We start from the raw sequence: 15,993 nt of genomic DNA on the forward strand, positions 1-15,993 counted from the left end.
GAGACGCGCTTAAAGCCTCTTTCCACCTGGCAGCCACCATGATTTTGTCTGTCAGCAAGTTACCTTCACGGTCATTGCTAATGACGGGATGCGGCGCTGTTTTTCTCCGCACGCCATTGACAGTTTCGTAAAATCTCCACATATCATTTTGTTGCATGCTGTTCTGCTCCTCAGTAATGATATCTTCTTCATACTGCTTTTTCTTTCTGCGGTGGATTCTTTTTTCGGCTGCTCTCGCTTCCTTGTACCACTCTCTATTTTGCTGGGTACCAGACACTAACATCCGGCTTCTGGTTTCTGAGTAGTACCTATCACCTTTGGCGCTGCTGTGCTCACCGCTATGTGGATAGACTCCCACAGATTGTTGAGGTTGTCATCTATGTTGGTTCCCCTTATCCGCTCATCAAGCTTCCGGCGGTATTCAACTGCTACACCGGCTGTTGCTAACCGCAGAATAATGAAACGCAACGATCGCTGTGCTTTTTTGTTCGCCACGGTAGACAACAGCGCACGAATCTTACTGACAACGAGAGAGTGATCAGAGTCGATGTTTGGACCTCTGAAGGTTCTCACATAGATAACATTCACAAAATGCCGGCCGTCCACCAAAACGTGGTATATTTGGTTGCAGAGATCACCATTTCGGTGCATCCAGGTGTGCTTTCGGATATCTTTTCGTGCAAAGTAGGTGCTGCTGATGGCCATCCCTCTAGCTGCGGCAAAAGTTACTAATATTAGGCCGTTGTCATTGGTGGTGAAGTTAAGGCTCTCCGTTTCACGTCATGTTTTGGGCATTCTCCGTAGGTCTTGTCGAGACAATCATAAAACGCATCCTTCGTGTCATCGGGTTTATCGTTTGACAGCGCATAGATGTTGATCAGACTGTAGTTGAAGAATTTGCCCGTATCCTCAATACGCAGATATGTTCATTAATCTGTTTCCACCTCATAACACGCTTCATCTGCTTCGCGATCACTATAAATCCGACACCATGTTCTGTTTTATCGCTGCCACAATGGTAGATATTGTATTGTGAAAGCTTCTCCAGATCTAGCCCATCTAACTTCCTGAATAGCGGCCAATCGACATACAAAAACCATACGACTACGACAAAGTTATGGACTTTTGTACCAAACGTTGAACATTGCAATCGATTAGGTAAGGTTGGTAATAACCTGAGACGAGACTCACGAAGACGGTCTTCTTTTTCTGCGAATGCTGGATTTTATTTTTATTCCACTCAGTGTTTATATCAACCATGCGCAAACCGTTCAAACTTGCACATGAACATCTCAGCAAAAAACTATCAATAATTAGTCTTGTGTTAAGATTTATTAGCATCTTTGCTCCGCTAACTGAGGTTTTTAATAATAGTTTATTTCGAATACAATACTTGACACTTGTTCAGCCACAAAATCGACGGGCTGCATTTGACGTTGATATTTTTCCTCTTCGCGAGTCTCTCTCAGGTAATAACCACTTTATATCCTTCTCCATACGCTCCTAGCCTTAAGTCAACCCAACTGTATCGGCTTTCTTTCACGATTCTAAAATTGAGAACTCCGGGCCAACTATTTTTCATACAAGACATAATCTGCATTCGATTTTTGTTTTATTCGTATTGTTGGTTGTTTAGTTGTAATTTCGAATAAAAGACATCCATCCATGTTACTGGTTTGTGGTTGATCTAATCCTGTTCAACGCGTTCGCTGGACACTGCGAATGACGTCCAGCGCACACAAAACATGGCACTACCACAATGGGGTAGTGCAATATTACACTAGTTCTTTTAATTTGATTCCTCTTGAACGGCATCCTCTCGTACAGGACGTTGCCTTTTTACGTAAAAACGATGTATAATATGATTCGAAAAATGTGGTATTCGACAATTCATCATGAGTACAATTAGGTTTATTGGTTATTACCTTGTTTTTGATTCAATCGCATTTTTTCTGTTTTTTGTTGGATAGTCTCCTTCTGGAACTATCGGTTGCTTCAAATCCTACGAATCTTGGATTGATATTGAATCCGTACAAATCTTCGCTCATTTGTTTTAGGTATATATGCTTGTTTGTTTGTGTGATTTACTCTTGCTGCTATAGTTCGCTTTGTTTAGTTTTAAACATTAAAGTCCTATACTCAAGTATAGTAAAAATGGCATTTCTTGATTTCTCTTGGATATTGTGTGTGTCTTTTCTTTCGAATACAAGCAATTGTTGAAATTCGTTAAATAATGCTAACTATCGTGTACACATCAAACACGTAAATTTCCTTTCTGTTTACGTTTGCTTGCATGTGTCCCGTGGTCTAGTTATTGTTTTGTTTGTTGCTTACTGGAAGAAAAAAAATGATCAAACAAGGTCCTACGTAAAGAAACTATCATGAAATATACACAAAACATGAAAAGCTCACTCTATTTAATCGAAATAAATGACTTCAGTGTTGAGAAACAGAAAAAGAGGGAAAACCTGATAAAGTTAAAAGAAAACTACGATCGTCTAAAATAATGCGTTTGAATCCGAGTTGACACAGACAAGTTAGAGTTAAATAAACATCTCTTAAACGTAAACTAAAGATATTAAATATCACTTATGCTTTCTTGCTTCCACTGCTCGTCACGTCCCCTTATAAGCTATGGTTTTTTCTACTATTGTTTCGTTTTGTTATCAACACTATGCCGCTCGAAAAAAATAATGAGAGAACCCTATTTAATGTAAAGTTCAGAAACATTCCAGTCACTGGAACTGGGAAAGTCCAAAAATCAAATCACGCTTGTGTCCTAAACTCACTCCGATCCAGACTCCAAAATTCTTCTCCTGTAATAAGTCTCAGTCGCAAAAATTATTGTATCGTCTTTTGCTAATTTCCGTTCACCTAATACCTTGCATCGCCGCATTCGACTGGCACCGAATAACGTCTGATTTTGATTAACATTTACGCTATAGTATCTGTAACTATTTCAGTAAGTATGGATGTGAGTTTGTGTGCATCAGTCAGTCAGTATCATTGTGAAAGTAAAAAAATCTAGGAATTTCGATTGTTTGAACGTTGAAAAAGAATGAGAAGTTAGCGTTTCTTAGGAATGGACCAGTCCCTTTTCATTTTAAACGATATTCAGCACCGAACAAGGACCGCATACAAAATCAAAATTACTGTTTTGCGCTACTATTAAATGGTTTGTCTAACACTATCCTGGAAGTTATGTAATATCTACTAGTAGTCTATTAACTGGAGTGTTTACATTTTTGCTCACATCTGTTTCTCCTGTTCGTAAGTTGGGAACTGCATTCGGTTTTGGCTATCGGTTTACTGAGTGGTTGGTGGCAGATAAATATCTCTCCTCGTCGCTGTCCCAGAGATATGGTCAAGTTTACGGTTTTGTTCTGTATGTTCTTAGTGAGCTCAATATCCTTCCTAATACGCAAACAAAATGAGCTAACACTGTGGATGGCGCTTTCCACCGGCTCTCTGTCCGGGCAGTTCTGGGACCGGATGCCAGGAGAGTCCGTTTAATAGGGGATATACGACGTTAGATATAGAGATGCTTCCAAAAGACAAAACAGAATTCCCTACTTGTTCTAGGATAAAATTGGTATTTTTCTTTCTCCATAGGTATATGTATATAATATACGAAGTATTCGTTTTCTTGTAGGTGTTGTATAGGTGTCTGTGTATAATCTGTATCTGTGGTTGAAGACTGTAAATCGAGATTGCGCATGGGGAAAGGTTTAGTCGGTGAGACCTTGAGCTACCGCTGCCAGCTGGTCTTTGAGTATCCGGAAGCCAGGCCTGTCCTCGGGGCTGTGCGACCAACATTTTTTCATCACCTGTAAAAAAATAAACAAACGTAAAATTAATAAATAATGATTTTTCCGAGTTAGAAGGTATGTGTAAAGTAAAAAAAAACAATAGAGTGAGAAAGCAAGAGTATTACCATTAAGAGCAAGTGTGGCAGTTGTTGAGCGGTCTAAAAAGCAACCTTATTTACGGAAACCATTGTACAGAACCACTGCACTATGTCGGTTCAAATTTAAAAAATAATTGAATATTCGGTCTCTCAAACCATATAGTCTTTATGATAAAAAAGGAGTTCTGTCAACTTTTCGTTATTTATTTAAAGGTGGCCCAAATACAATGTAGGTTTATATGGATGTCACTATGAAGAAATTTAGAATAATGTTTCAACCCGTATAGGCCTGAGTGAAAGAAAAAATACTAAAACCATCACCGCTCAGCGAATTCTTAACGGATCCAAATTATGTTTTGTTAGTTTACTGGCTCATATACCTAGTTTCTGGAAGTGGTCAGAGGAACTCGGAAATATTCCTGTAGCCGGAGTTATTTCGGTGGGTCACTGGGTCAAGTCGGGTAAAAAAGGATTATTTTTTGGGACATGCCAAGTTATCTATTATTATTTGCAATGACAATCATTTAAATTTGCATAAATCATTAAGATCTGATATTCAACATTACAAATGAAGAGTTTTGCACCGTTTAAAATATACCGGATGTGGCCATTCGGACGTAGTGCCCGGAAGAACCTACTATAGATTTGTTGGATACTGAACAGTTTAAATTCTCGAAGAGTAGAAATCAAAGATTCTATAACATTCCCCAGAAAACCATTCCCCCGAAAACCATTCCCCAGAATTCCGTTCCCCAGAATGAACCATTCCCCAGAAAATCGTTCCCCAGAATGTAACATTCCCCAGAATTCCATTCCCCAGAATGCACCATTCCCCAGAAAGCTATATGAATATCCATTTTTTTTTCTTTTTTTAATTATTGCTTTGCGTGAGTCACCTTATGTGGGGGCGCAGATTGTCGTAGCGGTAAACGCGCATCTATTCAGCAAGACCAAGATGAGGGTCGTGAGCTCGTATCCCACCGGTCGAGGATCTTTTCGGGTTGGAAATTTTCTCGACTTCCCAGGGCATAGAGTATCTTCGTACCTGCCACACGATATACGCATGCAAAAATGGTCATTGGCATAGTAAGCTCTCAGTTAATAACTGTGGAAGTGCTCATAAGAACACTAAGCTGAGAAGCAGGCTCTGTCCCAGTAGGAACGTAACGCCAGAAAAGAGGAAGAAGAGTCACTTATGTGACAGGCTAAGGTCTGATGTGACAAAACAAATATGTAGGTAGGAGGGTTAGGGACATAATGAACATACGGGGCGAAATGGACACCCCCTTACTCTCTGGGAATATGCATATTTCAGCAAAACTTTATAAACTGTACGAAATCTGTATTGTATATGAACGTTTTGACGGTATAAAAGTTTACGCTTTGCTTCATTTGTCCTCTGAAATTCTACTATATTTTTTTCTCAGCTTCAAATTAGTTTATAAGCAAAGCAGAGGAAGCGGTGGATTTATTTTAGAGCAAAGAAACATATTTCCATTCTATGTAAAATAAGCATTTACCTAATGTGTCCAATATGCCCATAATCCCCCTATTCATGAGTATTTTGCATATTATTATAATACACCCTTTTTTTTAATACATTCCCATAAAATATACAGACTATATGTTTATTTTTGCATATATAGTGATGCACCCTTCTTTCAGTGTTATCTCATTAATGATATAGGCAAAATATATCGATGGAGAGCCCATATAGCAAAAGGTCACTTGGCATAAAATAATTTGGTATAAAACCATTTGCCATCCAGCCATACTTATGCTCCTTCTTTTCAAAAAGGATGTTCTTCATGTCATGCCAAATGGTCATTGGTCAAATAACCATTATACCAAATGGTCCTTGATCATTTAATCAATCATGCCAAATGCCTTCTTTCCATTTGGTATTCTTACGGAAAATTTTGTCTATATCGTCAACAGGATAAGACTGAAAGAAGGGTGTATCACTATTTTGTGCAAAATTAAACAAGTCATTTGTAATTTAGACTTGACGCAAAGAAGGGCGTATCATTTTAATGTGCAGAATAGTAAGTTTTTATTCTGCCGAGTTTACGTAATCATTATATCGGAAACGTATAATATGATACTACGAACGTCTTTATTCTAATCGGTGTAGCCCTAAAAAGTAAGAGGTGATGCACCTTCTTAAAACATTGATGAAAAGCTGCATACATCACTACATTTGATAAAAATTGGACATACATGTGAAATTATACATTTGGAATCTACTATACCGAAAGAAGGGTGTAGCTCTATTTTGTGCAGAGTAGTGATGAGTTGTTCTTCTTCTTCTTTCTGGCGTTACGTCCCCACTGGGACAGAGCCTGCTTCTCAGCTTAGTGTTCTTATGAGCACTTCCATCTTACTAAAATCGATTGAACTGAAGTGTACTAATCCGAACAGAAAATCGAAGGAAAGAAAACGATCATAGCAATTATGCCTTAGTAAATGCTAGATACGAAATGTCAAGAAAACAAGATCTATAATTGGTCCAAAAACAAGACTGGTGAAAAGGTATTGGGGCAATATAAACACTTTCTTGAAATTTAGTGAATGATTATTGTTCTTCTTTTTGGAATCACTTCCTTACAAACTGCTACAAAGCCTATTTCTCAGCTTGTTCTTAGAGCACTTGCCACATTTCTTAACTAAGAGCTTTCTATGCTAAATTTATTATTTTTTTGCTTTTGTATTAGGGAGAATATAATATCTTCAAAGCATCGATACTTTTATATGAAAAAAAGTGTCATAGAAAAGTATCAATACCTACAAAATATCTAATAGGTAGAGGAGCTGATCTCAAATGGGTGCAAGCTGAACTTTGTCACCTCATTCAATTCGTCTGATCTCACGCGATTTACAGAATAAGCACAATTTCCTCAACGACACAAATATACCAACTAGCGGGAAACGTGCCTTTGGAGCCGGCCTTTCGATAGGTCAAACTATTTTTTGTGCTTTCATAGTATTGAATGGTTAGCTTCCACCGCAAATTCTTCTATTTACCTGAAGTAATCAACACCGTCAACAATGTCATAAGTTTACCTAAGGAATGTATCGATACCTACTCGAATCATTTGAGTAGTTTTTATTATGAAGGAAACATAGAACTAAAACGATTGCGATAGATATTTTTAAAGAATCGCATTGATGATTTATTCATAAAATAAACATACTTTTGAGTCAAAATTCTTGATAAACTTTCGTGAATAAAACAAGATTTTTCAAGGCTGCACCACCCTTTGCAAAAACGTACATGAGGTATTCATTCAATTCATTCATATTCATTCAATTCATTCATATTCATTCAATTCAAGTATTCATTCGATTCAAGTAATTTCATTCAATACCTATTTGAATTAAAAGTATCAAGTATTTATTCGCATTTACTTGAATCGATTCATCCCTACATGTGACAGGAACGGTGATAGTCTATTTCTAAAACAAAAAAATCATGGATCGACGGGAAATCGAACCCAGACACCTAAGTATGACTTCGCTTTGCAGCTGTGGACTTAACATAGACTAAGAGACTAAAATTTCTTAATTCCATTTCTTGAATCTTGGTAGTAGAATTCACTTTCGAGAATCTAAAACTAAATTAATGACTACACACAGCCAAATTTCTGACCCGGAAACTTACACAACTAGTTTACTAAGGCTAAAAGTCTCACTAAAAAAATAATTAAAGTGGTATTGCAAACAAACGCATAATGCTTCAATTTTCCTTGCGTTATGAAAATGGTACAACAGTGAGAACTGGTACATGTTATACATTGTATTGAAACTAAAAAATGTTTGTATTAAATATATGATCATAGCTTTATAAAGCTTGTAAAATATACCTGACAATTTGATTTCATTGAAGTTGTGTCTCAAGGTCTTCATTATCCAGCATTCTTACTTGCTCCGATGTACCTTAACAAAAAATTGTAGTTAACAGGGAGGGTTTAAAACTTAAAATTTTAAATTAACGATATATCATCTGTGAAAAACACTGAAAAAAACCTTTTGTTTCCAAAAGTTATTACCTGTATGCAAAAGTAGAAAGTTAGAACTTTTCAGTGATTTAACCAAGTCATCGTTGATCGGCACCGTGGATCATTATGAGTGTGGCTTCTGTAACGCATGAACATTTTATATTCTTTGAACAACATTCCCGAACTTAGCAAAAAAAAAATGTTCATAACTTTGAGTGGACCAAAAATACCTAAATAGTTATGATTTCAAAAGGTTAAGTATAAAGGATTCAAAGGATGAAGATGTCGACTACCCATGTATAATGATTTCTGCTAAACATAGAATCAGCAAACCTTGCCTTGTGAGCGCGTTGTTTGAGAAAATCAAATTAAACATGGAAATTGGTTGTGGTGCAGCAGTTTCATCAGTTTAACGATATACAAGAAACATTTCTTTAACATTCGAGTATCCAGCAATAGTCGTTTAGTGGTGGTGAATTAATTAGGGGAAGGGGTGGTAAAATGAACACCTTAAGGATATCATCTTGTTTCTGAAAGAAAAACGAGGAATATGTATAGTTTTATCGCACAAGATCAAAAACAGGGATGTTAGCTAGAGCAGGAACATGAATTCAGACCAAAATAGCTAAATTTTCACATATTTTTATCACTAGCAAAAAACAATTGAAATGTTCATTTTACCTGCACTATGTGGGTAAAATGAACAGCTGTTGGTGGTAAAATCAACATCATTGAAACAACGTGAGCAAAACTGATATTTTTAACAATTTACGCTGCATTCCCGAAAATATATCTATAAATGATTGTAACCAATCCAAAAATAAATGTAAAAATTTCAGATTTGACATCACATCACAACGATATTCCCATCACTGAAAAACCTCAAAACCTCCGAGTCAAAAGTTACGTCAGCTCCAACTTTTGAACGTGGTTTTCTAAAATCTTAGTTTTCGTTGATATTTTCACTTCAATTTACCTCCGTATCAATCCGAACACTCGGATTTATTCTCTAAATTGTCCGTGCGTGATAAAAATTCATTGAAATTTGTTTTTCTCGGTAAAAGGCACGGTGTTCATTTTACCACCCCTGTTCATTTTACCACCACTTCCCCTACGAATAGTTCTACCTCGACCGACGAACATTAGGATAATTCGCCGATTGCTTGCTAATTTTTGAACAAGCCATAAGGAATACACGGGCTGGTCAACAATGGGCGAGGTATTTAGCCGTTCAACTAGGTCCGTCACACTCGGGCTCAGATTGGGTACCACTTCTAGTACTGCATTTGGTCCCTCGCACAATGGTCGGAAAAAAGTGAAGTTTGACCAAAACTATTTTTGTTGCCTCAATTGATGAAATATGTAATCTGAATATGTCATTTGGCGTTTTTGTTGTTTCACAAGGGGTTATTCACAATTTACGTAACTTTAAAAAAATATATTTTTTAAATTAAAATTGTTATCAAACTGGGCTGAAAGTACAAGTTTTGTTTATATTTGATCGAGTTTGATCAAAATGTGTATGAATAGTGGTTAAATCTATTTTAAATAAACTTTGTATGAAAAATATCGTCAAAATATATGTAAAATATTGAATTATTCAAATGGCTCTAACTTGCAAATCAGCAAATTTCTGCAAAAAATTTAAAGGTTTTTTGTAAGATCTAAGGATGCTTTAAGATGTGCAATATTCGAAACTGTGGCGACATGACGCGACAAGAGTTGTTTTTCATGTTCAAAATCATCAAAATTACTAAAGTGTAATATTGAATAGTATTAAAACTTCAACCAAAAATGTTTTTCCATCCTCATGCTCGATACAAGTGTTGAACCATAAGCTTTCAGATAGTGGGTAACTTTGGGGAAATATTGCATTCCGAAATTATAAATTTTGTGCTTTATTTTATTGTTACATTTTTCAATTTTTTGACTTCAGCCAGTTTGCCGTCATAAAAGTCATATAAATTTGAATTTTAGTTAAATTTCAATTAAGAATCATAATAATATAACACATGAGGTATATTTTAAAATAAAAAAAAATCATAAAAATCTCAAAAAAGTTTTTGGTAGTTTTGGCCGCCCCTTTGTATGAAGCCCGACCATTGTGCCTCGGTAGTACAAAAGGTACCCAAGTTTGACAGATCGCAGTACACTTTTCACGGCTTTCTAGATTACCTTATGAGCCATAAAATTTTGGGCAACTGCAAGGAAGATGGGGGTCTTTAATTTGTCTTTGGTTCAACATTAGGCAAATTATTCTACTATACATATTCCAATCTAACGAGAAAAGCGACGTTCCAGTGAGAGTGAATTCAAAGAGGAGTTTCATGGTTTCGCTGATGTTCCAATTCCACGTGGAGCAGTCCGAAAATGTGGGCAAACGACTTAAGCATACCCGACGGAGTCCGATTGCAACACGCAGCTAAACTCGATCGAAACTTAACCGTGATTAGACAACGACGAATAGACAGGTTCTTCAGTAGCAGTGAAGTACGTTCCGTTTTCTCATTGAGTTCTGGGAACCGGTCAAAATGAAAGCATTTCATGTAATCACATTATAACATATGTGAATTAATTCATTGAATTGTCAAAATCAAGAAAAAAAAATTGAATTGCTTGAATTTAAGCCAAATTTATAAAAAAAAAGATTGAATATTCATGTACTACATGATTTCGAATTAGTTTCATTTTTAAGGAAATAGTTTTCATTTAGTTAGTTTAGGGGAAAGAATTGTACTGTTCGTTCAACTATCCAAATTCTATCAGAAACGCATACATAAATGTTTTATATAAAGGCTGTGGATTATAGAAATAAGACAGACCATCCAGATCCTTAGTTCTGGACTGTGACTGAGAGTAGACGTGATTTTTAAGATATCCGAAATATCTTAATACTATATGCACCACCACCGAAGTTAATTCCGCGCCGACTTCACTTAGGTTTCGTATCTTCAGAATGAGAAATCGAATTCGAACCTTCCGTCCTGTTTGAATTTGAAACGATTCATCAGGTTTCGGTGAAACGAGGTTGGACAAGGCACTGAGATCTCACCCATTTTCAACACCAGTGTTGATGCGCTGATCGTCATACGGGTAAGACGACATCATTGAACATAGCATATCAAAGCCTAGACTGACTGTACCTATCAATGATTGCTACTCCGTGATTGATCGGAACTGGTAAGGTGTGGGGAAGGGATGTTAGGGTGTAATGATTGTTGCTTTTAGAGACCGAGAATACCTCTGCATCCTCACAATCACCACTTGAAGGGTGGGTGAGGGAGAAATAGATCTGGAAGTCACCTTTGGTCAGTGATGTAATCCATTCATAATGTCGAACTATTCAAAGTTTTTTTTTTTGAGAATTACAAAAAACAAGGATACGGGTTTAGGCAGACACTTGTAGTGACGAACCATTTAAACTTTGTTAGAAAACTACATAAACGTAACGTTGTTACGATAAAAATATGTTACATAAGCATGAAACGAGCTCACCAGGTGGCAATTAATCATCGACTAGACATGTGTATCTTTTCGCACTCGCAATTCGTGAACGGAAAACGATTGATCTTGATTCCGATGTTCAGCGGATACGCGCTTGCATAACTTATCCCTTGGAATGTGTGGCGATCTTCACGATAAATGCCCAAGCTGAATTTCTTCTTTAACAGAACCAGCGATAGTTTAATTAAGGTTCTTACATCCCACAATAAGGCGACTTAAAATTTGTTCAACAGACTGATACATAGCCCCGATTATCATTGTTTGCCAAGCAGGAACTCTTGAATACATGCTGCAAGTCGTTCAACCAGAACGGGTGAAACGTCAACCACTGCGGATTCTAGAAGCACAATCGTCAATATCGAAGATCAGATACGCCAACAATTTTTTGTGTTGTGACCATTTCTACAGCAGACTTCGAAGCAATCAAAAATCCTAGGAAGCTCAATTTTATCCACATTGGACACCGCTATCAATCGGTTTCTAATGTCTTGCTGAGTCTGCATTGAATTTGTAAAATTCTCTTCCTGACAAGTTTTTAGAACCAACATCCTAAGCATGTTCTAGCTCAGTAGCTGTACGATTAGGTACCTACTACCTTCTTTAAGGTGATGAATCGAAATTATACCTCAAAATCTGAAGGGCACAAATCTGAAGAATCAAACTGTGCTCTGACCAGGAAATTTGATGATTTTAAGCGTGAACGGATTTATGGATTTTTTACTTTTTTATATTCTGCGTACTTCAATACACTTGACTCTAGCATCAGTTCATGAAAGGTACTCACGTCGTAAATTTCCTTCGCACATGTTTTGGGTTTCTCTAGAATGATTCCTCTCTGGACGCGTTCCACAACTTCGGTGTTCTTTAGGCGACCGTAGGGCATCTTGCCGCACGTGAACACCTCCCACATGAGGACACCTAAAACATATTATATCCGTATTAGCCAAGCGATTGATCATAACTAATAATCCCATATCTTACCGTAAGCCCAAACGTCGCTCTTGGACGAGAACCGGGTGTAGTTCAGCACCTCGGGCGGGGCCCACTTGATCGGGAACTTGGTACCGCCAGAACTGGTGTACTGGTCGTCCAGTACGTATCGTGCCAGCCCGAAATCGGCCACTTTGACGGTGTTCTCCGATCCGACCAGACAGTTACGGGCGGCCAGATCCCGGTGGATGTAGTTGTGTCGTTCGAGATAGGACATTCCTTTGCAAACCTGGTAACGTGGAAACATAAGGTTGATCAACTTGGTTGACATAAGAGTAGCTCGTGGGACTCACCTGTATGCACATATCGAGCAGGAGTCCCATATTTCCGATCAACGACTGTTCGTGCCTTCGCAGATAGTTGAGCAGGGAACCATGCTTCATGTACTCGGTGATGATATATATGGGTCGATGCTTGGAGCATACGCCGTACAGTTGCACCAGATTTGGATGTTGGAGTTTTCTGTATGAATAAAGTGTTCCCGATTCATCAGAACATTCTGTTCCAAGTCATCAACCATTCACTAATCATACTCACGTCATAACTTTTGCTTCTTCGATGAAATCGTCCTCGGACATGGTGCCGACCTTCATCATTTTGACGGCCGTGTCGATCGATCCGCGCCATTTGGCTCGTCGCACTACACCAAACTGGCCGGAACCCAGCTCCTCAAGGATCATCAGTTCCGAGGGATGGATTTCCCATTTGTCTGTCGAGAAACGGAAAAAGATATTGAATGATACACGATAATTTTTGAGTAATAATTCATTTGTATTATTAGCTTAACTTTTTCTAACAAATTTTGTTACAAAAATAAAACAAGTTAAGCGAAAAAAAAATGATAAGTTATTTGATTATATTGAATAATGCATTTGATATAATCAAATGTTATGATTTGATAATATATTCAGAAAAAAAAACTTACCATGAGATAAACCGGCCGTCGGTGGCACTGGCCGATCGCAGGGGGAAGTCTTCAGTCTGCACGCTAGCCCACCGGAATTGTGCCGGTGGTAGTTGATCAAGTCTGGGATCGACTCACAGCAGTGCTTCTCCGAGAGGTAAAACTCGCTGCGAGCATTCTGTTTGATGTGGTAGTGCTTTACATGGGATTGGGGTCTGAAATGGAGAAAAATCGATTAATTTAGAATGTTTAAGGAAAAGGTTCGAAGCAACTTACACTTTGGTATGTAGCGATAGAGTGTAGAGGCCCTTGGTGGAAGACTTTCTCACCACGAAGCAACCTTCTTTGTCGTTTTGTTTGAGCAGCGATTCGGCCCTCTGGCGGGACATGTCCCCCACGTACCAGTCATACTTTTGCAGCCCCAGCAGTTCCTTTTCCTTGACGTAGTTGCTCGGTATGTATCCAATGGTACCGTGCTGGTCTTTGACCTTCCACCAGTGCTCCTGCGAGTCATCGATCACTTCGTATTCGGCGTTCTGGAAGAAAGCGAACGGACACCATTAGCCATATTAAATCTCGCGTAACATTTTAAAAGGACCTGAGTAACATTGAGAGATTCTTTTCTATCTCGTTCTTTATTTCTATTATAACAGTACAATTCTAAAACTGTTGGGAAGTTTTTCACTATAGATCGAAAGACTAGCCAATTGGCTAGTGAAACTCTATTCTCATTCAAACTTTTTTGATAGTTAAACTGCCCTAATGGACAGCCACTCAAAAAAAAAACTTACCTTTTCCAGCGATAAATCGCCACTCTCGATCGCCTTAAAGGGGTACAGGGCTACCACAATCTTGACCCGGGGCGAGACATCCTACCAGAAGGCGAGAAAAAAAAGACAAATGAGAAAACCCATTAATTAGCCGAAAATTTAATCGCTCCGCGCTTTTTTCAATTAAGCCCATCAGCGCGAAACAAAGATCTCCCGACGGTCATTTCCGGTGCCGCGGCCAGACGCGTTAGTCTTCTGGGGTATTGGTTCGATTAAGCCGGCTCAGACTTATATGTGAGTGCACTCTCTCGTCATGGGAAAGAGGCGTCAAATTTAAATGCAAATCAAATTAGTCCAGGTCTGACAACCAGATTCTGGCGGATATTCTAAGGTCTGACCATCGTGGGATTACTTTGTTGCGAATCGGACTTATTCAACACTTACCTTAGCCTTTGAGTTTGGTGTTCCGGGCGCTGCAGTCGGACCACCAGGCATATTTAGCTCGCCTCCGTTCGTATGATGACCTGCACCGTTGATGGACGCCGTTTTGAATGAGTGGGTGGGTGACTGCAAATATCAAGAAGATCAAACCATTAGGATAAGCTTGTTAGATTGGTGGGTTGCATTGTATGAAAATGTGGGGGAAAAGTGCATTTCACGGGTCGTTGAAGGATCAAGTGTTGTTTGGGTTTTGAATAAAATCTTGCACAAACCGTAGATGAAATTAACATTGGAAGAATACAGTAAGAACTAGCCAAAACTTGGGCGCGTCATTGATTTTTATAAAGTTTTTTGTGTAACAAAATTGTTTCGTTACAACAAATCTGAAGGCTTTCTCACTTATTTTACACTTTTGGACATTGAATAAGCATTCGACAGTGTTTGGCATGAAGATTTGACTGTAAAATTAAAACAATTTAATTTTCCAACATACATTGTTAGAATAATCCAAAGTTGACTGTCAAATCATACATTGTAATTATTAGAACTCTAAGTCTGACAGACTTTATGTAAGAGCGTGTCATCTGTAGTAGATTGCGAAATCGATAGGATTTTTTATTCTTTATAGATAGGGAAACTTACGGCTTCGGCACCATTCGACTATTATTGGCAACCAAATTTTAAACGCCTAATACACAGTATTTATCTATCAAAACACACCAATGAAAATATTTAGATGATTCTTTGCTCTGTCAGCTTCCCGCTGACGAGATTTGCGAGACGGAACAAACAATTTTGCCAGAGATGTCACCAATTCAAATGAACACGCCTCAAAATGCGACTGATTTGGAGCTGCCGAACAGATTCGCCTGCAGAAGAGATTGAGGCTGCCGACAATAGTCACACTGACAAGAGATGTTCGCAGCGTTGTAAAAACGTTTTCAGAAAAATTTTAACAAGTCTGTCGGTGTGAATCGATGAGAGGATTGAGCAACGCATGAATGTAAACACACAAACACGTAATTTGGCTGCTGATGTTCGGGAAAATTACAAAAGAAGCGCGACATCGGCTTAGACTGCCGAGAATACGTAAGTTCCCCTACATAAAATTGAAGCTTTCTCCTCTACAACGGATTTAAAACCTAAAAGTTAATCCGGCGACCACAGAAGCGTTGCAAGTGTTAAATAAACTGGTAGGCAATTATATTAGATCAGAATTGAAAAAATAATCAAGTTCAACGAACACGAAGTTCGTTCAACGTAGATTTCAAATTTGCGATTGTGATCGCCAAGTTCGATCTTACCAGTCATCACAACAATTTGAGAATACAACAACACTAAAAAGTGGCTGATTCAACACATCCGTGACCCGTGAGTAAATTCCTTCAATCGAAAAAAAAACACCTTCTACAGAGAACCTCGCGAAATTCGATACTTTTTTTGTTCGATTGGCTTCCCATTGAAAAGATGTTGTTCGCC

At 38.1% G+C, this 15,993-nt stretch overlaps 1 protein-coding gene across 5 annotated transcripts in view; it reads right to left on the reverse strand.

Annotated features, from left to right (window-relative positions):
• Positions 1–1,572: 1,572 nt before the first annotated feature.
• LOC5563771 (tyrosine-protein kinase Btk29A) overlaps positions 1,573–15,993 on the reverse strand; it is a 417,823-nt gene continuing 403,402 nt past the window's right edge. For all 5 annotated transcript variants that reach the window (XM_021846347.1, XM_021846346.1, XM_021846345.1 and 2 more), the window contains 9 exons: positions 14,518–14,640; positions 14,095–14,175; positions 13,580–13,839; positions 13,325–13,518; positions 12,937–13,108; positions 12,693–12,861; positions 12,391–12,628; positions 12,194–12,327; positions 1,573–3,827 (listed from right to left, as the gene is read on the reverse strand). In XM_021846347.1, the coding sequence (XP_021702039.1) occupies positions 3,729–3,827; positions 12,194–12,327; positions 12,391–12,628; positions 12,693–12,861; positions 12,937–13,108; positions 13,325–13,518; positions 13,580–13,839; positions 14,095–14,175; positions 14,518–14,640 (1,470 nt within the window). In that variant the 3' untranslated portion in view covers positions 1,573–3,728. The remainder of the gene's footprint in view (positions 3,828–12,193; positions 12,328–12,390; positions 12,629–12,692; positions 12,862–12,936; positions 13,109–13,324; positions 13,519–13,579; positions 13,840–14,094; positions 14,176–14,517; positions 14,641–15,993) is intronic.

The sequence above is a fragment of the Aedes aegypti genome, chromosome 2 (assembly GCF_002204515.2).
Source record: "Aedes aegypti strain LVP_AGWG chromosome 2, AaegL5.0 Primary Assembly, whole genome shotgun sequence".
In the NCBI taxonomy this organism is placed as follows: domain Eukaryota; kingdom Metazoa; phylum Arthropoda; class Insecta; order Diptera; family Culicidae; genus Aedes; species Aedes aegypti.